Genomic DNA, 26,253 nt, shown 5'->3' on the forward strand with positions numbered 1-26,253 from the left:
AATCATAAGACTAGTGAATTTATCTTCATGGTACTCAATAGCAAAATCACCAAGTAAAACTAGTCTGGATAAAATGTAAATCAGTCAACATGAACCAAAATGCAGGGTTATACAAGCATGTTCTATTTGTTAACAAATTGCTATTTGCAGCACGCCTCTCTTGTTTACTCCTTTCATTCATAACTCTGCTCACTTGGGAATACCCTTTGTTCTGTAATCATTATATGATGCAATGGAAACACATGTCAGAGCACATTTGTCACTCTTGCATAGGTGTGGCCACAGATGAGTCCCCGTAAGTGATCATAAAAGTTCTTAATCAGTCAAAGATTTATGCTTGAAAGATTATAAAAAACTATCATGAAATGCATCTCAAATGTAGTCCATAATTAGCCTGATAGCTAAAGTCCTCTTAAATTCATATATAGTCCATACTGGGAAGACAATAATAACTTATGTAATAAGAATATAATAAAAAATAACAGTTAAATGGTGCTTATTAAGTACTAGACACTGCTCAGAACATTTTACATATAATTTATATGTATACACATATATATCATATGTTACATACATACACATATAAATATGTGTAACATATATACATATATTTTTCTTATGTATTCATTATTCCTCATATTAACTATATGAGATAGGCACTACTATCATACCCATTTTACAGATAAGGACTCTGAGGTATAAAATGGTTAAATTACTTGCTAAAACTAACTCAGAATGTTTGTTGACTGTCTTTCAGTAATCATCTTATACTTCTTCCCCTATGTACTAACTGTGCTACAATTTAACTAGGCCTGTTGCCTTTCCCATAGCACAGCTTTGTCATCTCCATGGTGTTTTTTCTGTATTCCTTTTGCTTTACTGCATTTTCCATTTTTCTGCCTATTAAAGCCACACTCTTCCTTTAAAGCCCACGTTAAGTGATGCATTTAGGTTGACTCTTACCAGATTGCACCAGCTGGAAATCATCTATTCCCCTTCTGAGTTACCACACTGCTGTATACACTTTCAATCATTTACCAGAAACTACTTTTGTGTTAGTGACTCAAATGTTTGTTATCTTCTTGAAGGGAGGAGTAATCTCCCTTACAGGTCATTATATTCCACACAGAGGCCCGAGCAAGTTGCCTTGATATAATTATGTGCTCAAGAAGCATGTGCTGAATCAAATAAATAACCTCAAAATACCTCAAGCTAACTCTCTTGTTGACATGATCAGAAAACAGCTGATCTTTTTCAGTAACAAGAGTCTGGAACTCATGCTAAGGGATTCCCAAGGCTGAAAAGTTGGGGCGAAAAAAGTCTGTGAAGAGATGGATGGTATAGAGATAAAACATGCCTGGACTCTAGTTTCAGCTCTGTCACTAAGTAGCAATGTGATCTGTGATAAGATATATAGAATCTCTGAGCTTCAGTTCTCCATAAGTCCAACAGATGACAGAGTCATACTGGTAAATGCAAAAACTTCTAGTTCTGAGAGCTATCATTCTATGATTTCTATTTAGTATTGTTGAAGAATCTGCTAAATGCAAAGTTCAATTTGGGTTAATTTCACTTATAAAACTTTACAAAACAATTGAAGAAGATTTAGAATATGATCACAAAAGGGATTAGAAATTAGAACAACTGGAAATTCAAGGTATGTTATTATAACACAAAATTGTTTCACCATAACACATCATATACAATTCATAAAGACCATTCAGCATTTTCTTTCCAAGGTGAGTTTTAAAAATCTATTTATCCATACAGTGCCAATAGGAATGTAAAATGGTAAAGTTGCTTTGGAAAACAGTCCTGAAGCTTTCCAAAAGGTTAAACATAGAGCTACTATATAACCCAGCAATTCCACTCCAGGTATACACCCAAGAGAAATGAAAACATGTGCACACAAAGATCAGTACTCACGTTCACAGCAGGATAATTACAATAGCCCAAAAGTGGAAGCAATCTAAATGTCCATGAATTGGCAATTCAAAGGATAAATGACATGGAATACTATTCAGCAATAAAAAGGAATGAAGGACATCTGATATTTGCTACAACATGGATGATCCCTGTAACATTAGGCTAAGGAAAAAAAGCTAGTCACAAAAGACTAGATGCTGTATGCTTCTATTATATGAAATGCCCAGAACAGACAAATCTACAGAGATAGAAAATAGATTAGTAACTTCCTAGGGCTGGGGAAGGAGTGGTAGATGAGGAGTAGGATATAGGCTTTCTTTTTATCAATGATAAATATTTCTAAAATTAGACTGTAGTAATAGTCACACAATTCTGTGAATATGTTACAAAAAACACTGAAGTGTACACCTTACGTGGGTGAATTGTATGGTATGTGAATTACATCTCAAAAAAGTTGTTGAGGAAAAAAAATGTTTAAGTAGCAAAATTTAGAGAATGTCTATGTTGGTCTTTATCTAAGTTTTAAAAAATAAATTTTCTAGTTAAGACTCCTTCAAGTTATTTTCTTAAAATCAAAAGCAGACCCTACTGCCAAATTCTTAAGTGCATCTCAGTTTAGTGTAATAACAAACAGGGCTCTGGACATGATAATTGTAACTGACAGCACAAGATCACCCCCATGACTGGAGATATTGCTTTTAATCTCCCTCTTCTTTTTCACTTATTAGTGAGCGGTGAGTTTGGAGACTAATTTTAGAAGTTATCTGCTTAATTCTATCTTTGAGTTAGGGTAATTATTTTGATCTGTGGCTAATGCATAAATGGAAACCTGTCCTAAATGTATAGTATAGATATCATCATAAAAGCCAACATTCCTTAGTGTGGAGGATGTGTTATGGTGCTACTAAGGCACATCAGGACAATTTGAAGGAAAGCCCTATCAAAATACACACACAGACCCTCAAAAGAGTTCTGGAAAACAGAGCAGAGCACTATGGGCATTGGCGGAGAGAGACCATGGAAGCTACCAAAAGGTCAATTTTTATTTTCTGCCAGGAGAAAGGCAGAATATGAAATCACTGACAATCATGATGTCATTCTTGTCAAAATGAGAGAGAAAAACCCCAAAAAATAAAAATAAATAAACCTAGTTCAAATGGTAAATATTTCCTGTGTTGGGCTGTGGCATGAACATAGACATCTCAAAAGCACACATTTTCATTTATTCAACAAATACTTGGGTATCTACTGTGTCATCCAATCCTCTAGGCACTAGAAGAACACTAGTAAACATGATAAAGCTAAGGGCCTCCTACCCTAGGCACTCAGGGGAAGAGTTAGACAATAAATAAACTAAGATTTCTACCTATCTATTGCTGGAAGAAAATTCTGTATGGATCTCTCATATTATTAGACATCCTGCTAACAGAGGCATTAACTACTCTTTTATTCCAAACTATCCTTTCAATGATATTTATATAGCAAAGAGTCTTCTAAAATAGAGATAGTCTCTCTTGAGAGCAGAAGGCAGGTCTGCTTTCTATCCAATATAGTCAAGACAATGTCTTTCCTCCAGCCCAAAGGTTAGGCATGTTTCCTTATTGCCCACTGTAAAATATCCAGGTTCCCAAGTTGAGGGTACCTCAGCTGCAAGGTGAACCCACTCTATGTGAATCATCTACTGGGGTCTCCCTGCATCACCCCCAAGGAACTTCAGGGGCAAAGGAAATCACTATAAACATGAAGTCAGGCTGCTTGCTGTGGTATGACTAATGAAGTCCATCATCTCTAACCCAGGAATCATGTATCTTCTGCCCCATTCATGAAGTTGTGGCAGTCTAACTTATCTGGCAAGTAGGATAAGATGTCAGTCCTTCATGGCTGTTTACACACATACATATACAAATACACACTTTCAGAAGGTGAAAGCTGCTATGAAATAAAAAATATTAAGACAAGTAAAGGAAGCAGTCCAACAGTGTTTTAGGAGAGCAATTTTTAAAAAAGAAATAATATTTGATGGGCACTCGTTAAATTAATTGAAACACTTACCCATGCAAAGATCTGGAGAGGCACATCCAGGCAGAAGAACAAATGCAAAAGCCCTGAGTCAGGAACAGAAATTTAAAAACAAAATTCTAAATCCAGGTTCTGGGTAGGAAGTGTGATCAGATGAGATCAGAGAGGCAGAGAAGGGTCTGCACTTGAATAGTCTTGAAAACCATTGTGAAGAGTACTGGATGGAAACCATTAGAAAGGTCTGAGCAAGGAACTGCTCTCCTCATACATACACGTTTTTAAAAGGTCCCTCTAACTACTATGTGGAGAACTAACTGGGATAGTTATTAAAGTGAAGGGATAGGAGGAGCAGGAATAGAAGCAGGATTATCATTTTTCAGGCTATTGCATTAGTCCAGGTTTTAACCAGTATGGCAATGGTTGAGTTAGTAAGAAACATTTGGTATCTAATTATTTGAAAATGTATCAAAACAATAAAATGAGTTAATGGATGTTTACAGGGATTGATAAATGATAGATACATGGTAATCAAGTCAAATAAAATAGTGGTAGAATATAGGTGGGGGTAACTGAGTGTTTACAATTCTTTCAGCTTTGCTGCATGTATGAAAATGTTTTTAATAAAATGTTGCAGAAAAATCAGAAACACACACATAAAATTGTTGGTTTCAATAGTGTTTCAAAGTGTTTACTAACAATTTGGATATAGGCTGTGAGGACAAGTCAAGAATGATTTCACAGGGGGTCATGAAAACCCCTGTGAATAATAATGTCATTTATTGAGCTGGGGAGGATTAGCAAGAGAAGTAGATTCTATCCTGGGCTGCTTGAGTTTAATATATTCTTTTTGTTCCTTTTTTTATTGAGATATACTTGATATATACCATTATATTTGTTTTGTGTACAGCACGATTCAATCTCTGTATACACATTGCAAAATGATCACCACAACAAATCTAGTTACCAACCAAATTTGATATATTCTTTTTAGATTTCACGGAAAGATATCAAGTAGTCAGCTGGATATGTCAAACACTGTTCCAGATACTGTAGATACAACAATATATAGAAGATCCAAATTGTACCCTGATGGAATTTATGATGGAATTACACCATGATTAGGGAAATTTAAGAAGTATAGCATAAAGATGTATCTAAAAACCATGCCACTAGATGAAAGATCTTTAGATTTATGTGCAAATGGAGGATAAAACACTAAGAATTGAGGCAGAGCTGAGCCCACCACTGTTTTGGGTTAGAAATTGTTATTTTGGATGAATATGCTACACTTTGGATCCTATTATTCAATCTGTATTATAGTATAACACACTGCTGAAAGAGTTCATGGGGATTTCTCCTTAAAAGAGTTTATGTAATCATTCATTTATGCTCTGTTCAATTATTTAAAAAATAAGAAAATCAGTATCAACATCAAAATTGATGTAGGCTTTTAGGTCTACACCTGGAGATACTGTAAAAAAAATAATATTTTTCTTAAAAAATAAATCTGTAAAATGGCACTTGGAAGTTTTCATTGCTTGAACTCAGATCTGTAGAATTCTGTTTGCTAAAACTGGAAAAAGATGGAATCTATACAAGAAAAGTTTGCATAAATCTATATAGAACTGTAAAAGAAAATCAAGACCTCAATTGGATATATCCCAAGGCAAAATATTATTAACATATCTTCTTTAAATGCAGATTTTCTAAATTGTTAGAGACACCCTAACCTATTTTTTTTCTCTTCAAATTCTTCTTTAATTCTTTCCACCAGGTCCAAGAAAGGAGGGAAAGAAGGAGAAATGAAGGAGGAGGAAGAGGAGCAACAGCATGAGCAGGAGGAAAGGAGGAGGAGGAGGAGAAATAAGTAACAGAAAATCTTTTTTTCTAATACTCTTCAAAAACCAATCACACAAGTGCAGTCAATTTATCTCCTATAGATTCAGGAACTATTGACATACGACATACATAAGCTCCCTTCATTATTACATATGAATTTAAATTTACGCAGTGTGCTCACATGTCTATAATTTTATTGTCAAAGATGCTAGTTTATACAGACTACTCTGGGATAAAATGACCAGAATTGTTCTTTTTGTATAATCATGGCTTTTTTCCTTTAGGATACTGTTTTTTGATGTTCTAAGAAATCCTTTTGGTTTATGGTCCACATATTACCTAGAATCAAAGGTTATTCAAACAAAGCCAATTCCAATGTGATATTACTGCATAGTTGCAAGAACAAATTTCAGGTTACTTACATGCAATTTAAGTCTGAAATGGACTACATATGGCTATGATAATGAGCCCATTACTGAAAGAAGCACTTCAGCGAAATGTATAAACCTTATGAGATTATACATCTGCAATGTGCACACGCATTATCTTTATCTCCCCAAATATCACATGTGCCATTTTCACTGAAGAATAGTTCAGGATTAAAGAAAACTACTCTCACTCTAAGAACATCTTTTTACAAGTATTGTAAAATTACTGAATTGACACAACGTATATGTAGAAAATAAATGTAATTAATTAGCCTTGTGATGGTTCCTATTAGTTTCCTGCAAAACTATGTTCTTAATTAAAAATACAGAAAATCTGGAGTACAAAGGCTAAATTCAATACATATCCTCTTATATAATAATAAAGAAAAATCTGCATTTGGTTAATTCATCTGTATCAAAGGAGAAAACCTTTATTTATATCCCAATTAGAAAAGTTTGTCTGTACTTCTCAACTAACTTAATATTTATTCTCTGTGGATTCCTACAGGCAGAAGATACTAAAAAATCATAAATAACATTAGCACATATCTCCTATGAGGAGGTAAAACTCTAACATTTTTCATATACTATAAAAATGCACATATAAATAATCCACCAAGCAAATTTCAATGCAAATCTATGTATCATTTGTTACTGAATAAAATTAATTTCTGTGTCTAGTACAAGGACAGTCAGTATATCTTTGAAATGGTACAAGCTTCTCTAAATTTGAAATTCATGGAGAAAATAAGCACACACTTCTAAGAAGGATAATAAGTAAACAGAAATCAAAGAATCCTGGAAAACTAAGAAACCCAACCACCTCCTTATGTATGTGAGCACTTAGTCCCAGTGTGTTGAAACAGCCTAGAGGGCAGTGTTGTCTACATTCCAAATTTGCAACCATCGCCTTGGAGAAGCTGTCATCGTTCTAGAGGAAAGCAAAGGCAATCCAATGTCAAACTATGACTTACATAATATTTCAGTCAGTGTCCAGATTTTCCTTTGCTTTTGACATAGTAGATGCTAAATATAAAAACTAGTTTCACACACAGAATAAGTTAATGGCACCTTTTCAACTCCTCAACCTTGGGCATTTTTTTACTAAATTGCCATGAACTTCGCTGCATAATTGTGACCCAGACACAAACTTCCTTTCCCCTTATCCTATAATATAAATCAGAACAAGGGTCCTAGGTGTGTCTTTGGAGCAGCAAGGGCGAGGTGGGGGGAGAAGGAAGAAAAGAGGGGAAGACAGGGAAAGAAGGGAGTGAGGCAGGCTGAGATGGAGGGAGGGAGGGAAATGAAGCCTTGCTATGCTGTTCCAGCAAGCTGGTTAATTGCATTTGTTTCATATATCTCCAAACACACTGGTACATTAATTATGTTCTGTAACACCAAGCTCTTCTGATTCCCTCTGTCACTTTCACTGAGCAATTTAATTGTATTCTTCCTGGCCACACACCGATTCAAAAAAAAAATGGTGATAATTCTGTAGTCTACTATATAGTTTATATATGCATTTCTGGTATTGGAATATGTAAATTCAAGGTTCACGAGAACATTAACAAAAAAAGTTATCTTGCAGTCTTTTTATGATGATACGCAGTTGGGACAAATATGTAAAGCTCTTTGTTATAGTAATGGAATGTATTTTCAAGGTAAATGTATTGAAAAAATGCATGGTGAATGGTTAGATATCATTACAGATACTGCCACAGTACAATGCACAATGATTAATTCCTAAATATCCACTACTTAGAAGGGAAAAAAGAGAGAAGCAGTATGTCCACATGAATGCCTGCCTGCTATCGCTGGGTGGCAAAGGTACTCATGTAGTCTATGATTGAAAACAGCCACTTGACAGTAGGTAAACTCATCTGTATTGCTTCATGTTTATAGAGTCTTCCTTTTTGAGTCTTATACATTGGGTTCTGTGCAGCAGTAGCTGCCAGGAACAAAGTTAGCTCCTAGAGGCGAGCAAAAATAGTCAGTGTCCCAAGTAATGAATTCGTCCACAATGCAAATGCTGGAGGAAAGTTTATGTAGCGACAAGCTCTGTGATGGCTCAAATATTTTAACCAATAAAAACTCAGATTACTTACAAGTAATAAAAAATCTAAAGTACCACCATCCACATTTTCAGGAAAAGAAAATATGCTCTAGTCTTCTCTTTAGGCCAATTATTTCTTTTGATGTAACAATTAAAATGCCTAGAAGGTTAACAACAAATGTTCTCTCTATTTTCTTCTTTTGAACAAACAAAAAGAGTATTAATGATTACTTCCACTGCCATTCAAAAGAGCTACAAAGAAGGATTTTGCACTTCTCTCACAAGAAACCAACATCCTGTGAAAATATCCCAGGAAACCAAATCTGAACAAAAGACAGGAGAATCAGAGGCAGAACACTGTCTGCTTGACATACTGACTCCAGCGAGAGGGAGACACCTACAGCACCTGTTTTAGATCCCCATTGTGTTTGCCACTGGGGACTGATCTGAGGGGTCGGTGCCCACGCCAGCCCGGAGCTTATGCTCCCTACTTCCTGGAGCCTCGCCCAGTCTTACTTTTGACAGTTTTCTCCTTATGATCTAAATTCTTTATTCTGGTTTCACGCTAGGAGAGCACCCATCAGCACGTTGATGATAGACAATGATTCCTCAGATATTCTGTCTCAAATTCTTAACACATGGAATGGTCCTGGGAGTGTCTATTACTATTTTTCTTCACTTGAATTTCTAAACCAAAGTTCAGTTACAAGAACAAACACAAGAGCAGGCTCAGGAATATGTGACTTGCTCAAGAGAATTACTTTAACATTTTTTTTTCTAACAAAACTTAAAGCCCATCATTTATTATTCAACTAAATTAATTACCTAAATTGCAACAGTAACAATGGGGGTGATACTAACTTTCCACTTGCAGCAGTTTAGAAACAAAGGACTTAACTCTGCCCCCCACCAAAAGTCCCTGTACCTGGCCAAAAGGGACTAAACGACATATCATTTTATTTATAGCCCACATCCCAGTTAAAAAGGAACGTTTTTTGGGGGGGTGGTTGGGGAGGATGGGGAGGATGAAAGCATTTTTAACTCACCATCAACCGGAACATATAAAAATCCACAGAGCAGTAGTTGTGTAAACATCAGCCGACTCATTTTGACATATTAAAAAGGATCCAGATTGTTTAAGAAATCAATCCCAGAGAGCAAAAGTACAAAAATAAGTATCAAAAAAAGAGGTAGGTCCAAAGTTTAGACTTTCCTAGATGCTAATTAAAGTCAAAACAGCAAATCGCAAGATCAGAAGGGGTTAGTGAAGAGTCTTGAAGGGGACACATTTAGATCCATCCAAATTAACCAGACACTCCAAAGACTGCTGTATTTCCACACTCTGGCTCCCTAAAATCCCAAAAATTCAGCCCAGCCGGAGGGATTATTCAAGTGTATCTAACCCTCTCTCCTTAGGCTCCATTGCAATTCAAAGCCAAGTTCTTTCTTCAGAAGTCAAGAAGACGAAGGGGGAGGAAAAAGACCTAATTCCTAGAAAGTGTTCCACAAACTTGCCAGAGCGCTGCTGAAAAAAACCATTGACCTGCCTACTGGCTTGCTTTCCCTGGGTCTCCTTCTCGGTAGCAGCTCCACGTCCAGAGTTTTTCACTTAACTTCCATAAAAAGGATGTGTCAAAGCAACACTTCGCAGGCGGGCCGACTTGGCGGGCCTCTCCTTTTCAGCCTCGTTGCCTCCCTCCACCTCTCCTGTTTCCAAAAGAGAGGCAAAGGGATATCAGGACGACTCGGCTGGAGAATCCGAACTCCTACGTGGTGGGGCTGAGGGAGGGAGGGAGGGGCAGGGCTGAGGCTGCGCCGCCCTCGCGGGGACCTCAGAGCGACGGCTCACCCGGGCAGCCGCGGGCGAGCGCCCAGCGGGGACACCGAGCCAGGAGCTAGGGAGCCAGCGAGCAGGAGGGCGCGCAGCCCCGCCGCCAGGCGCAGTCCTGCAGCCCGCCCGGCTCCCGCGGCCCCACAGCAGAGCGTCCGCCTCCTCCAGCAGCTGCCGCGGGTGGAAGGACTTAAGGAGGGAAGGCGAGGAGGCGGGAGGGGAGGGGTGGGGAGGAAGGAGAGCTGCTTGGAGTCGGCCCTCGGCCCCGGGAGGGGGCTGGGGGAGTGGAGGGTGCGCTGAGCCCTCCACCCCCGGACTCCGCCACCCGCGCGTGCTGGGGCGCCAGCCGGTGGGCCAGGGGAGAGGGTGGAGCTGGAGAGCTGCGGGTCCGAGGGTGACGGAAATGGACAAATTCGGAGCAGAGGCCTCGGGCCAACTCGTTCCCCTTCTCCGCGCCTCCGCGTTCTCCTTCCTTCCCGCCTCAGGAGGGGATAGGTGGGCTCTAGCCTCCTGCTTCTCGCAGCGTCCCGTTTAATGGGCAGGTAATTTTCTCGGTGAGTGATTTCACGGAAGCCCTTCCTAATTATTCATCCCTCCGTCTGCCGGAGATGCACGCGCTTTCTGGAAAAAGATCATCCTCCAGGACCCAGGGCGCACCAGCCTCATTACCCGTTTAAAAATCACACAAACACTCTTCACCTTTCAGCAAAATGAGAAGCTGAGCGGGAGAGAGCAAAGAAAAGGAAACAAAGTATAACCACCTTTTGGAGCTGTGAGGTTGTGTGGGGTGCTTCCTTACCATTAAAAAGGCACTAAAGAAACAAAAAAGAGGGGTGTACAGAAATCTCTAGCCTCCTCCGGCTTGTTTTAGCCAAGATCTATGGCTCCCTGAGGAATTCCGGGGCGAGAAGGGAGGGAGAGGGGAGGCATACCCTCTTAATGTTACTCAGTTGCCTTCTGACCCTTCAAAGATGAGTCCGACGCGGGATTGTGACATGCGAAGAGTTCAGCCTAAAATGCTTAGGGTGGAGAACGGGTTAGAGAGCTTGGGGCGAGGGTACCCAAAACTCTTACCCTCCGGAGACTAGCACCCCTGAAAGGAAACTAGGAAACACAGAATTGAGGAAGGCTGAAAATCCAACGGAGCTAATAGAAGCTCAAAATGGGCTGAATTCCTGCCCAAAGATGAAAAAAACCTTGAAAATAAAGGGGAAAACCAAGTGAATACCATTCAGTACCGGGGGATTAAGGATGGCCACGGTGGACCAAAGGGATGCCGGTGTCTACGGTGGCGCTGGCGTGGCCGGTGTGGCCGGGCCCACGTGTGATCACAGGCTCGCTGGGAGCTGTTTGATGCTTTTTCGGGTGCTGCAGGTTCCTGAGCAGAGCTAGATATTAGATGGTGAGGCTTTAGTTCCCCCTACTGGAAATTATTAGTAACGATTCTTTCGGTTTGAAACTGAGGAAGAAGAGCCTTTTGTTTGGTAGATGTATTTTGATGTTGCCACTTTATTTAGCTCTCCCTTGCCTACTATGGACTTGATATTGTGTGTTAAAAAAAAAAAGTGGTCAGGATACTCAAGCAATTAGGAGAGATCTTATGGCACCTCAGCATGCTTGCAAATTACAGTAATGAAAGAATCTTGCAAAAGAATAAAGCAAGCCAGCCACTCTCCTTGTGAAACATTAATTTCAGTACACTTTGATCTACATTATTCAGCTGTAAAAAAAAAAGTCCACTAGGATGCTGAAGTTAAGTCACTTGAGTTCTCACAATGATTGTAAATGTATTATTGTTTTACCACTTTATAAAAAAAAAGGCCAAACTCATTCACAAGCTGCAAAAGGACTAAGTCTAAATTAGGTGATTTTGTAGTCTTGGAAAACTCCAAAATTCATAGGATTAACATCTCTCTCATCTATCTGTAGTACTGGAAAATAATTGATAAGTATGTAAAACTTTCACTTTTAAATTTGGACTAGCTTTAAAGTCAGGGATTATAAAGTCTACCTCATTCTTCTAAATAATGTACCCTACCCCCTACCATGTCATTCTCAGTCGAATTTCCTTCCATGGGTACAAGAAAAAATATTGTGAAAAGGGACTCTCTCTAATAAAGCAATGCGGAAATTAACAAATCATGTAGATTTTAAGCCCTTTAATTTTAACAAAGATCCCTGAAAGTAAGATCCTGGAACATTTCACCTGGAAGAGTTTTCTCATGGTTTTCCATTTTTAGAGCAAAAGGTAGATTCCATTTTACACTTGGTAAGTTCACCGTTTAAAGATGCCTGTCTTTACCTGACCTATAAAATCATTTATAAGTAGAAAGGGTGTATGTGGGAAGTAGGGGAATAGGTTGGAGGAGAGATCTACCAGTTGCCTTTGTCCTCTAGAGCAGAAAAATGTTGCCTTATGTCTCACAGAAAGTTGTCCTTGTGAAGAATATGACAAGTGAACTCATATAGAGAAAGGTTTATTTTAGCCAAATTGTTTTTGGTATATTTTCTTCGCATTTGGGGCCAAACATCATCATTTTGCATTCATGATTACCTACTAAAAGTAAAAAGCAATACAGTGATTTCAGTCTGTTGACACCCTTTGGCCATCCATTATCTACATTAGGTAATTGTGTCTATAATAAAGGTATTTTGGAATCCATTGTTGCTGCTTTTCTTGAAGATAAGTTCATAAATGATGCTTAAAAAGTATGTTTTATCAGTATCTCATTTGATGTGAAATGTGACTTAGGAAAACTGATGATTTTATAAGAATCTCATACCAATTGATAGTTCAAAATTACAATTAAAACTCTCACATTAAGACAGCAACAGCAGTAAGAGTCAATAGACAGAAATGTACTGTGAACATTCAGTCCAAAGGGAAAAAAGACACCACCTTCTGGGAGATTTGATAAGATCTGCATTAGAGGAACATGTATCTGTCAGTTAAATTTAATGCACCTTCAGTGAGCACTGTCTATGTAAGAAATGGGTTTCACACTTTAATTTGTTTTTATATTAAAGGAAAACCTGTAAAACCCAAATGTTCTAGTAGAAGTGGAAATTCACTTTTAGGTTTTCATTAGGACAAAAATGCCAGATATGGCTTAGAACAATGAAACCCCATTATCACTAAATAAGAGAGTTTAAGATACTGAAAGTTAAATGGGCTTTTGGCTTAAATACCACTCCAAATAAGAATTTGTAGCTCTGGGGGGAAGGGTATTCCTAGCTCAGGGTGAATCCCCGGTGAAACAAAAATAAGTCAAGGGAAAGGGTAGGTTGGGAGAAACCATTTTTATTGCTCACAGCTTGCCCAAATTTGCCAGCTAGGCCCATCCCTATGTGTCTCCTCCAGCCACTACTCATTCTGTGCCACCACAGCATGCTCTCTACTTCCCACTCACCACTTCTAGAAGGAACTGGCGGGTCCTTGGTGACTGGTAGATGCCAGACCAATTATATACCAGGAACAGAGGGAGGAGAGAATGGCCATCTTCTCTCCATCCCTTTCCCCAGATCAACGGGAGGCTCTGCAGTGCTAAACACCTATTGATATGTAAATGAATTAAGGCTAGGCAGGAGATTATGGAAATAATGACATTTATTCCACAATCCACACCCCTCCAGATCTCTTACCTCACAATCTACATGCCCCCAATCTTCTGCAATGGTCCCTGTGAGAGAAAACTGGAGTACTACAACCAGACTAATAACATACAACAACAACAGGAATTATGATACAGATAGCAATAAAATCATGATAATCCTCAAGCCTGGGGATCAAGCTGGGTTCAAAGTCCTAGTCAGATTAAGTCCATCGCTCTCCCATTCCACAAGAGGCCAACAGCTGAACCAGTGGGGAGCTCCAGGCATACTCAGCAAGCAGCAGCTGTGGCTAGAAGGCAGGCCCAAGCCACTAGGGCTGTAGAAGAGAATAACCTTAAGGATGATGAGATACATGTTTTAATGACACCAGCATAGGCAAATCCCATCCAACAGGTAGGATGCATGCAGAGAGTGGTCCTATTATAGGAAAGTGGCAGGAACAGGGTAGATGTACCACACCTGGAAGCACTGACACTGGCCACAATAATAGGACAAAACTTGCCCACAAAGAGTGTTCACCTTCTAGCTGTTTGGGTATACTACCATGACCTTTGGGGGCTGCTCTGCAGTTAGTTACTCCAGGAACACACAGGAGGCCAGCTTCCAGGCCTTGTCCCCAAGGTGCCAGAAGGGCCAGCCATCACTGGTCCCTGTGTTGAGATGTCCAAATTCATGTAGTCTGCAGGTTGCTGTGGGCCTCAGTCACATAATGCACTCCTCCAGGCAGAGGTAGGCCTCACTGACAGACAGCAGCTCACATTGTCTTCAGTCCTGAACCAAGTCATCTACTTCATCATTCCTTGGGGATGCTAAGCTCAATGGCCTGCAAGTTGCTGCCAGAGGCCCCAGTCACACAGACATCTAGTTTGTCTGTTTTGCAATGGTGGAGGTAACTACACGCATTTTATCCCAGCCCCACCTGATGCCCTTGCATGCCAAGGGGCACAAGGGCTTCAGAATTTGTGCAAAGTGCAGGATAAACACTCTCCAGTAGCCTACAAGACCCAAAACCTCTTGCAATAATACCAGTTATATGTAAGAAAATCAAAGGTGAGAATAGCATCATACATGACATTAGATTCCCCTACTCTCAAGGAAATTCAGGCTTGTTCCACTCTGACAGCCCCACCCCTACGTAACAGTGGGGGCCCCAGGACACTGCTCAGGGTCACAATAAGTCAGGGAACATTTGGCTTCTGTGTCCCCCAATCCAGGACAATGTACATATTCACCAGGGAATGATGATCTGTCACAAGAGGTCCCAGCCAGTCCCCCAAGGTAGGTGCCGTGACCTTGCCCTCAGTCAAACCATAACACCCAATCACCATCCAGCAATGGTCTAGGTAGGTTCTGCATGTCCTTCCCCAGAAGTCCTGCAGACAAACAGGCCAGACATGGGGCTTTGCCTCCAGTTTCTGTGTCTTGGACTTCAGCAGCTGGAACTGCTGCTCTGGCTTTAATTGGTGCCACAGCTCTGGCAAGATTCTATTGGGCTGTCCATCAAGTTTTTCTTTCACTGCTCCCACCTTTATCAAATCAACCCACATCTGGGTCCTTGAGACTTCACAGTGCCTTTTGCACCTCATGTTTCAGCCTTAGACCATACTTCCTTCTATGCTTTTATTGTTTCAACCTCCCCCAGATCTGCTATGGTATGGGTAACCTCACTTATGGATTGCCTTACATGTGGGGCAAGAATAATCAGTAGAGACCCAAAGAGGGCTGGGGGAGCTGTATGGAACACCAGAGTTCTAGTCCCCACAGTGAACAATTCCTCATCAAAACCGTGAGGGGAAAGAATTGTAGATATTTTTCATGCCCAACTCTCATAGAACCTGCTGGAGCTCTGCATATGTCTTCCAGCTAGTGGGGAAATACGGTAAATCACCCTAATTAGGCCAAACTACTCTGAGGGCTGCTGTCAGCCAATCCAAAAGTGATTGATCAAAAGTGATCTAATTGGGAATTAGACCCCAATTCCCAGGGGTCTAATGGACATTTTGTAACCCCTGCTGGAGGGAGGGATGAGTTGTCAGGAGGCAAGCTAGTTTACCCATTTCTAACCCAGACAGAACAATGCCACTATTCCTAAATCCCAAAGACACAAAAGCCATATAGGCAGAAGCTCTGAAGGCTTCTGTCAAAACTGAGTGCTCACATCTACCAGCCCAGCCTGGGTATAGGGGTGGGGCTCCACAATCTGGAGAGGGGCTGCTCCTCTCCCTGAGGAACCCATGGTCGTTGTCTCTTTATTTTCTTAACTACAACTGAATGGGCTTTCAGTACACAAGGGGCTGGTGTTTCAGGCAGGAGCCTCAGCAACAGTTCTGCCCTTAATCCCACCCCCTTGTCTCCCCCAGCTCCTATTCCCCTGATTTCTCCTTTACCATATCCAGGGCTGAAGGCACCACTCCTTCCTTCACCTCATCCACAGCCTCTTGCAGTTTGCATTTTTTTGCTGTTCCTCCTTTACCGCTAATATGTCTCTCAGTAGCACAATTTCAGTTCTCAATCACTTTTGTTCCTTTTTCAGAGCATCTCACAACTCATCTCTCTGTTCTTCCAATGAATGCTGAAGTACATCTCTCTCCTTGGTAACCCTTTCCAATGCCATTAGAAACAGCCACACTACTTTTCCTGTGGCCTCATAGCCACTCAGTTCCACTGAATCCCCAATTTTGCAGAGGGCCAGCTCCACTGTCTCCAGTGTACCCATCCTTCCCCAGTTCTAGGGAGGAGCCCACCCTTCTAGGAGGCACTTTACCCCAGACCAAATCTCCACTGAGGAATCCCCGGGTAAATCCTCACCACCCACAGGGGGATCCCTGGGTGAAGCCCCACCATCTACAGGGGTTTCCCAGGAGAAGTCCCACCATTCACAGGGTAGTTCCTGGGTATCTCTCCATCCCCCATAGGGGTGTCCAAGGGTATTCCCCCAGCATTTACAGTGACAACCTACCCAAACATTGCACCCATGAAGACAGATACTGGGTTCACAGGATCCTACCAACTATGCCAACTATGCCAGATGTAGCTCCAGTGGGAAGGGTGTTCCCAGCTTGGATGAAACCAATGAAACCAAAATAAGTCAAGGGAAAGAGTAGGTTTGGAGAAACCATTTTTATTGCTCACAGCTTGCTTGAATTTGCTAGCTAGATCCAGCCCTATCCATCTCCTCTGGCTGCCACTCACACTCTGCTACCACTGTTTGCTCTCTATTTCCTGCCCGCCCCTTCTAGTCTTTGGTGACTGGCAGATGCCAGACCAGTTATGTACCAGGAATGGAGGGGAGGAGAGGTTGGCTGTCTCTAGCGATCCCTTGTCCCAGATATACTGGAGGCTCTGAAGTGGTAAGCACCTATTGGTACATAAATAAGAGATTTTGGAAATTCTGTCAATTACCCCACAGAATTGTTTTTTCTTCTCTAAACAAGCAGTTAAATACAGAAATGTACATGCAAACTAGGCTCCTTTTATGTAAAACTTGGAATGGTATCATTATTTACTCAAAATTTACCTACCAGATATATATATTAATATAAATATATATATACAATTAATATATATATATTTATTAATATATATACAATTAATATATATATTAATACATCTAAAGACAACTAGGTGTAAGAGACTACAATTAACCCTAATTTGGATAAGGTGATCAAATCGCTTTCTTTGTGATTATACTTCTAAATTGGCATTCATAGACAACCATAAAATATGTGAAGGCAACACAAAATATAGGATATAAAATATTAAATATTCTTTTCCATACCTGATCCACCAAAGATACGGTATAAAATTTAAAAAAACAATCCATTATTTTACTCTTTTCAATATTATCTTGTTGTAACTGCAAGGTAGTATAAATAGACAAATCAAAGGTTTGATCCATGAGAATAATTTTAAAATCCACCACCCTGTGGTGAGCACTTACTATGTAACAAGCATTTTTCTAGTTTTAAAAAAATTAATTGTATTATTTAATTTCTATAAGCCTCATGTGATTGATACTATTCCCATGTACACATAAGAAAACTAAAAATAGTTACGTAACTCAAGTTAGTAAAAGGTGCAATCTTGCCTTGAATCCAGATCTGACTATAAAATCTATGCTAAGTGTTAGGCTATATGCTTCCTAGGTTTAAGTTGAGATACCTTCCACAGTGTAGAAATATTGTTAATACTCTAATGAATTGCTTTGATTGATCTATTTAACAAAACCCCTGTTGTAACCAAACCATGCAGAAATACTTGATCAGTTTTGGTTTCAAAATTGAAGAATTCTTTTAAAGACAGAAGATCATCATTTTTTTATCTGTTCAGTTTCAATTTTTCTCTGTTAGACTGGCTTATCAAACTATGCAGAAACACCAATTTAGATTAAATATATGGATTATTACAAGGACACAGGACAAATAAAATAAATGAAGCATTATGAATCCAGATAAGAAAAGGGTGACTCATTCACTCCTACATTAATTTTTTATTACACCCCACCTTGTTCCAAAAATGATTTGAGGGAGCCAAGATAAATTGCATATTGTTCTTCTGAAATGTGTTCTAAGTATTTGATTCTCAAACATTCCATAAAACTTTTCTATATGTAAGAACTCTGCCTATCTATGTACTATGTTTAGTACATGTGTTACCTTATATAGGGTTATTAAAATATTCAGTTTTTAATGATCTGGGATTTAAGCTGAATGAAATATAGCATCTATCTCACGAACAGTGTTTTCTGCCAAATACCATCACGGTGTGGTCAAGAAGAAATTTTCTTTTCTTAGAATTTAAAACAATTTGAAAAATCACTTTCTATTTTGATTGAAAGGTTCAATGATGCTTCCAAATTTAACATAGCTTTTGAATACACATAATATTACAATAAGTAATATATCATACCATGGCATAATTTCTCTATGTATGTATATCTTAAAACTGGTAATTTTTTTAAACACATAAAAGTGTCTCAGAGCTCATTGACGAGATTTTTATCTTCACGTCAGAGCTTCGTATTCTGAGGTTGTCCATTCTCCACCTCCTCATTCATGGTAGTAATGTATGAAATCTCAACCTCTGCCAAAACTTAAAAATTTTGCTGTTTGGTAGGGAAGATTATAGCCTCTCATCTAGATTAGGAAAGTATTTTTACAAAGTAGGCAAGGTTGTCAATCTCACAAAAATAAAAATTATCTACAAGTCTAGCTGTGTGTCCTCTATTCACGACAGGCTAGGCTTCCTAAGTGTGCATGGTCTTTTTCTGCTCATTTTATTATCTCTGTTTAAAGTACTTGTATTCTTATTTTGGTAGATAGCTTAATTTCAACAATGTTAAATAACACACTTTTTGCTATTTTTACATCGCAGTATCATGAACCTAAGAAAATCCCTTTGATTCTTTGCCAAACTATTCCAAGTCCATCTGCTCCAATCTGGGCTTTGTATAATTGAATTTTAGCAATGCATAACTATAATCCTAAAAGGAAGATTTTTCTTTCTTAAATCCAAAACAGAATTTCAGTTGTTCTTAAAAAGAAGGGATTGTCGAAGATTCAGGAAAAGCCTCATGGTATCTATATGTCCCAGATTTTTGCAGTTATCTGCTCATTGAGTTGTCCTTTAGACATATTTAATAATGAATTATTCAAATTAAAAAAACGCTTATTCTGCTTTACAACAATATCATGGAATTAATCCAAGGGCACATGTAATCCAATTGAACTGCCTATGTTTTTATCATTCACAAGAACTAATCTGTTTGGGAGTAGATTCTGATTTTCTTCCAATATCCAAATTATTTAATTTCTGCTTGATAAAATAACTTCTGATTGCCCATAGAGTACTTGAAGTCCTTTTTACAAGAAATACTAGGTTCTTAGTGATTTGATACCAGCAGAGAGTCTGAGTAATAATTTTGCTGAAAAAAGTGAGAGAGATAATTCACATTATCTTCTTGAAGTGATAAAGTAAAATATACGGAAGAAGTTGTCATGGCCCAAGTTTATAGACAAACCTGTAAATGATGGAATAATATTACATGAAATATTTAATATCAAAATATTTTAATTTGGATGTAAAGTCTCCCTCTCTTAAGCATTTTTTACTGTTTTATTTTTTATTTAACAAAAAATAGTACAAATAAATAGGAATAAGTGCTATGTGTTCCCTGAGTGATTTCTGCTTTTCTATTGTATACTAATACTAATGTCAAGGGATCTAGGAACCAAATGGTTAAAACTGAAAAATTCTAGGGCAGTTTTTGGCAATTTGTCATAAATTGTATGGTCCCCTTAGTGTATTAGCTTCTTTATATTTGTAATATGTTTTCAATTGCTATTTTCTTATATTTAACAGGAATGTAAAATTTAAGAATATTTACATTATATCTAAGATATACTGGATATATAAATTAATGTATGGTTTTAGCTCTGAGAGATAAGTTCACCCAATTTCTGTTCTTTAATTTCTCATTTTTCTATGATTACTCATCTATGACCTGTTGCTTCAGTGATCTGGCAAACATGAGTGTTTGTAATACTAATTGTTATAAACAAGGTCAATGAAAATTATGTAGCTTTAGGAGCACTGTGGGATTTTTTTTTAAGATTATCTCTGTAGTTGGCTTAACTCCAAGTTATTACCTATATGTTATTTTGTTTCTCACTTCTCTGCTCCCCACGAAACATGCACATTAAAAAGACTTTATATCACAAAGCTTGAGGAACACTTATAGGGGTTCTGGTAGTCAATTTTCCAGCTTTTATTCTAAGTCATGTTCAAACTATCAAAAAGAGATAAAAACTTACTTTATTTTAAAGACTTCTAGAGATTTTACAGTATTTTTAAGTAAAGCATTCATTTTTCACTAGGAAAGTTTAAGGCTTCTCTAACTGTGAAGTAATATTTCTGCTCATAATCTCTGTGAAGAAAAGGGATAATGAATGGGCACCTCAGTTTGGAAGACAGAGTTTACTGGCTAAGAGCTAGACCTCTTTATTGAGCATATGTGGATTCTAATCCTGGTTCTACCACCACTAGTGTGATCTTAAAAATTGCCTCAGTTATAAACAAAGATAACAAAAATGTCTACTCAGAAGGGCATTTGGATGATGCATTTAGAGCACTTGACACAATATGCATTTTAATTTGTTTCTAACACTTAGAGTCATTGGAGTGTACTAGTGAGTTCCCATTGTGCTGACAGAGACAATGCCGTCTGTTAACCTAGAATCATATCCTTTTCTTTCTTCCACACAGAGCTTGGCCAAATTTCCCAAATTTCCCAGCCTCCCTTGCAGTTAGATCACATCACGTGACTGAATTCTGCCCAACAGAGTCTGGCCTCTCAGATACCTCCCATGTTCTTATTGGTGCTCTGACTGTTCTGTCATTCATTGGATGGACAAATCCTGTAGACAACACTGAACCATCATGTGGAATAAATGAATCCCAGAATGAATGTGTAAAGCAGATTATCTCACTTTCTCCCCAGTGCTTTAGACTGTGATTTGGACAATAAATATCTTATAATGCTAACTTAATGTATTAAAGTTTTAGTATTGTTTGTTTTAGCACTTAAACCTATCCTGACAAATATAATCGGCTACTTTGAATATTGCCCAGAATTTAAATGGAAATGCTGTATTTCTTCACAGGATATTAAGCTATGTTTAATATTATAACAATTAAATTATAACAATTACTAACCTTTAAAATAATTACTATGTGATAAGCCCTGAAATAAATCTTTTATATTGATTGTCTTAATTATTACAAAGCATATGAGGGTGGTATTATTTTTAGCCTCATAATTCAGAGTAGTTAATGGAAGCTCAGATTGATGAAGAAATTTTGTAAATGTTATAATTCGAAACTGAGACTGATAGCAAGTGTCAAGAGAGCCTTAGATATCACCCAGGATATCAAGATAGGCTATTTCCCAGCAGTGTTTCTCAACCTTTTGTTCACTGGTACTCTCCTCAGGAGCATGTTTAGACATTTTTTATAATCATGAATTTTAATACCACAAAACTGACTGTATATATGTTTATATATGTATATATATATATATATATACTTCATATATAAAAAGAATTAGGATTTTTTTCTTTCTTTTTTTTTTTGTCCCCAAGGACCAATTGGGCATCATTGCCATTGAGAATGCATTTTCTACAAATGCAGACAATCCAAATCTCAAGCAACAAGGGTTTTTAATTGTTCTGTGGTGGGTCTGCTGGGGTCTCTGCTCCATATCATCCTAATTCTAAGACCTACTTTACTAGAACACTCTTTCTCTGAACAAATACAGAATATGGCTATTAAGTCCTGTGGCTGGAAATAAAAGACACTATTTATTTATATTTCATGGCCAAGGCAAGACACAAGACCCCACTCTACCTTCATGAATGGCAGAAGGCTGGAAATATTTGTCAACCCACTCTATTTACTATCACACGTATCTGCCTCATGTATATTTCTTAGCTTTTGGAAGGAATTATGAAAATTCATTATGGCAACATGGGTTATTGCAGGCTGAAGACAAGCTCTTATTGACTATTATGTCTTTGTACTGGATTGAGTAGTGTCCACCAAAGTCATGTCCACCCATAACTTCATAATACAACTTTATTTGGAAATAGTATCTTTGCAAATGTAATCAAGTTAGGAAGATTTCATACTGGAATAGGATGGGTCCTAACCCATTGACTAGTGCCATTTCAAGAAGAGGAAAATTTGGACACAGACACAAAAGCCCCAGGAAGAAGAGAACTATGTAAAGATAGTGGCAGAGATTGGAGTTACAATGCCATGTGCTAAGGAATGTCTGGTGCTATCAGATCCTGGAGAGGCAAGAAAGGATTCTTCCACAGAGCCTTCAAAAGGAGCATGGCCCAGCCAACATCTTGATTTTCTTGCCTCTATCACTGTAAGAGAATAAATTCCTATTGTTTTAAGCCACCAAGTTTGTGGTACTTTGTTAAGGCAGCCCTGAAATTAATATAGCCATTACTTATTTTAATAAATTCAAAATGGGAAAATAACTTTTTAATTACTAACGCCAAATGGGTGAACGATAAATTAGTACAAGCCTTAGAAAAATATAGTAATATACATTCTAAATCTATTTAATTCAAAAGTTTGTCATACATTGTACATATACACAAATAGACACATATATATCTAAATACAAAGAAAAGTAAAATTAAAGTAAATTAATATTTTTAAAACTTTCTTTAAAAGATCCATTTTATAATATCGGGACCGAACGGTATCTTTAAAATCATCTAACCTCATTATATAGTTCAAGGATAGGAAGCTGATTTCAATTAAACATAGACACCTTATTCATAAATTAGTCTATTAAAACTTACATTGATTTAACCACAACAATTTTAGTATTTAGATATTGGTTTTTGTTAATTGGTATTGCAGCTGCCAGTGGTTTCTGATTAAGATTAATTATATACATATCACATTTAAAATCCTTTATATAATTAGAATCATGGCAAAATTTAAAAATAACTTTATACCATGAAAATATTAGAAGAAATATCAAATTTTCAAAGTCCTGTGGAAATATTAAATACAAATATTCAGCCCTGGTTTTATTGATGTTTATTATAGAATGCCTTGTGCAAAATGTAGTAAACGTTATCATAGAATCAGATTTACACAACTGCCTATGGCAATAAATAGAAGATTTAAGTTGTTTCCTCTGTTGATTTATTTAACGCAGTTTTGGAGAAGGATAAAGCTTAACTCATCTTTTTGCGGCTTTGTTGTTTTAAAAATGAAGAAAAGAATTAGTCAAATCTCAATTTCTATATTGCTAGTCCATTTCTCCCATCAGTTTTCTTCTGTATTCAATTAAAAATACCCGAAAACCAAAATACTTTCCAAATGTAGAAACTCCCCAAATCACCAAACATGTGACCTAATGTGGCAACATTTTCATAGGGACATCAGCCTTGGCAGGCACCATCCAATCTCTTTAATCATTAACAACAAGTAGTGATAAATGCACACACATACACACAAACACACAGAAAAATAAAGATGTTAGGCCTCTTAGATCAAGTTGAAGGAGTATAATCTCATCACTCTGTTACTTTCAGTCTTAAGCAACATCCATAAAAAAGATTGTAATGTTCCACAAGTTATATTTATACAGGGAAACATACATGAAATCCAGACCAACTTCTTGAACCAAATTCATTAATAGGTATACTAATTGACAGTACTTTGTAGCATGGTGCTCAGTGCGAGGTGTTGCACCAAAACCTCAGTGTGAAAGGGAGGTGCCACAAAGAAGAAAGAAACTATCAGTTATCTGACAGTCACCACAGTAAGAAAACAGAGAAGATAGATATTAAAAGATTTTGAAAAGCAGTAAAACATTCCACAAATATTTAGCCTCATGCATGGTAGCATCGAGCAGAGTTGCAGGAAAGTGAGAAACTTCATATTCATAGAATCAGGCAAAAAAGTAGACAAGAGATGTCAGGTGGTTTTGTAAGGTTTTTGGAGGACTTAAAACATCAGAGACAGAGAAAAGACTATTCATTATGAATGACACAAAATGCACGTTCTGAGAAATTAAATAATTTTAACACAACAGCACAAAAATTAAGTGCTGAGAACTGATTGACATCTGAATTCATTTCATTTCCATGAAACTGTTAACAACGTTAATGTTAAGCATTGTTTTCTGGCTATAGAGAGGATGTGCTGAACACTGGTAACTTGAGAAAAGCTTTGTCAGTTGGTGAAGTGGGATTTCAGGAGAGTTCTTGTTTATTTGCTTCAGTGGGTTATGAAAGGAGTTAGGAAATGAAACAGTAGAAAAGGAAAACAAAGGTTGGAGGATCTAAAAGCAGAAAAATAAAGTAGAGAGGAGCGTTTGATAAGCTTGGTTTCACTAAAACAAAGGCTAGAGCAAGCCATGTGATCAGATACTCTTTGGGTTCCTAATTTCCTTTCATAGCTCTTATCGAGCATTCTTCGTAATTTCACTTCAGTAGCACTTTCCTTTTGTCTTGAAAGAAAAATGAGATGCACCCTCATTAGTTCACAGCACAGGATTTTTAAGCCAGTTTGCCCCTTACCCCACCAAATGAAATATGCTAAATGGCTCAGAGTGGTACCTGATTAATTCGTTTACTAGAGTTCTGAGTTGATCATCCAGGGTCCTCAAGCTAGCTCTCAATGTTTAGAGGACTGTACTAACTGCCGTCAATAAAGTACCACTCTGACATACATGTGGCAAAGACTTTTTAAACTGTTCCTAACATATGCTATTGCAAGAGTTAAAGCAATTTAGTGAGCACCATGTAGCAATTTGCTACTCTGAATTTGGTTTTACATTTATTCTCCTTTTTACTTTTGCTGCTATATATGCTCTCTGGGGTGTCAAAACTGGTAATGTCTGTGTGTGCATTTGCATGAATTTTGAAAGCAATACTTTAGCAATTCAGTATTGGTCCCTCTCACATAAACAATGACAGTTTCGTGGAGGTGTCACTTTTTGAGTGTTTGGGACGTCAGCTGGACAAGAGACCAACTGCATCTGGGGCTTTGGGGGAATTCTTCCTACCTGTTCACTTCAGACTGAAATCCTTTTTGTAAATGATGTTGTCATCGCTATTGGCATCAGAAAGACATATGAGGAGACTACTATAACATTATTGTTTCTCAGACTCCTATATTAATTTTCCCTCAAATAAGGAATGGAATTATATTTTGCCTTGTCTCTAGAAATGCTTTTAAATTAGAATTGATGTTTGAGCCACATGACTTTTCACTGCTGATGTAATTTAGTTTTTTATCTGAATGTTTGATAAGTAGCAGTATGACTCTATTCTTTATGTTACAAATCTATTATCTTCCCCACTCAATAGCTGTTGCTTTATAACAGTAGTTTTTATGTCAAAGAGAAACACCAAGATATATTAGTCAAAATGACTGAATGTATTCCTGGATAGGTCTCTAAGGCATGAGAACCTTCAGGAGTTGGAATAAAGAACATTTGGTGAAAAAAAATGATTCATTTGATTCACTGAACAAATTTTTATTGAGTACTCTTAGATGCCAGGCTATAACAGGAATGTATGCCTCATAAACATACATTTTCTTTCTGGATGTTATTTCCTTCAACTGTAATATGTAAGAGCTGGACAATGACTTCTAAAGACTAGTCCCTCTAAGATCAGACATTCCATGACTTACTTTGCTCATGCAGAAGATATTTCCAAGGATTTCAGCTCTTGTATCAATAATTGGACCTGAGCCCTTGGCAGAAAACAAAGAAAAATTGCTTTAAGTTTCAGATTCTGTGAATTAAAGTTATTTTGAAAGCTGTGATATGAACTGGTATTTATTTAGATAGTTTTTCTCTGGCATATCTGGTCTAACCCACTGGGCTTATATTTATGCGAAGCTGTCAGAGTGTTAGCAGCTTTATTCAGGACAAGTGTAGAATGGAAAGTTGTGGTCATCCTTGGTAGCTGGTTCATCTGTTACCTTCTGTATGAACAATGTCC

General features: G+C 37.9%; 1 protein-coding gene across 11 annotated transcripts in view; it reads right to left on the minus strand.

Annotated features, from left to right (window-relative positions):
* The window catches only part of ROBO2 (roundabout guidance receptor 2), a 1,411,015-nt gene that overhangs the window by 649,665 nt on the left and 735,097 nt on the right, over positions 1-26,253 (minus strand). Inside the window, exon 1 of one of the 11 annotated variants that reach the window (XM_073231823.1) lies at positions 9,312-10,762. The exons of 9 other annotated variants lie outside the window; for them this stretch is intronic. In XM_073231823.1, the coding sequence (XP_073087924.1) occupies positions 9,312-9,372 (61 nt within the window). In that variant the 5' untranslated portion in view covers positions 9,373-10,762. Of the gene's footprint in view, positions 1-9,311; positions 10,795-26,253 lie in introns of those variants that run through there. One more of the 11 variants, XM_073231818.1, reaches the window with a different exon arrangement.

Source organism: Manis javanica, chromosome 3, assembly GCF_040802235.1.
Source record: "Manis javanica isolate MJ-LG chromosome 3, MJ_LKY, whole genome shotgun sequence".
Lineage (NCBI taxonomy): Eukaryota > Metazoa > Chordata > Mammalia > Pholidota > Manidae > Manis > Manis javanica.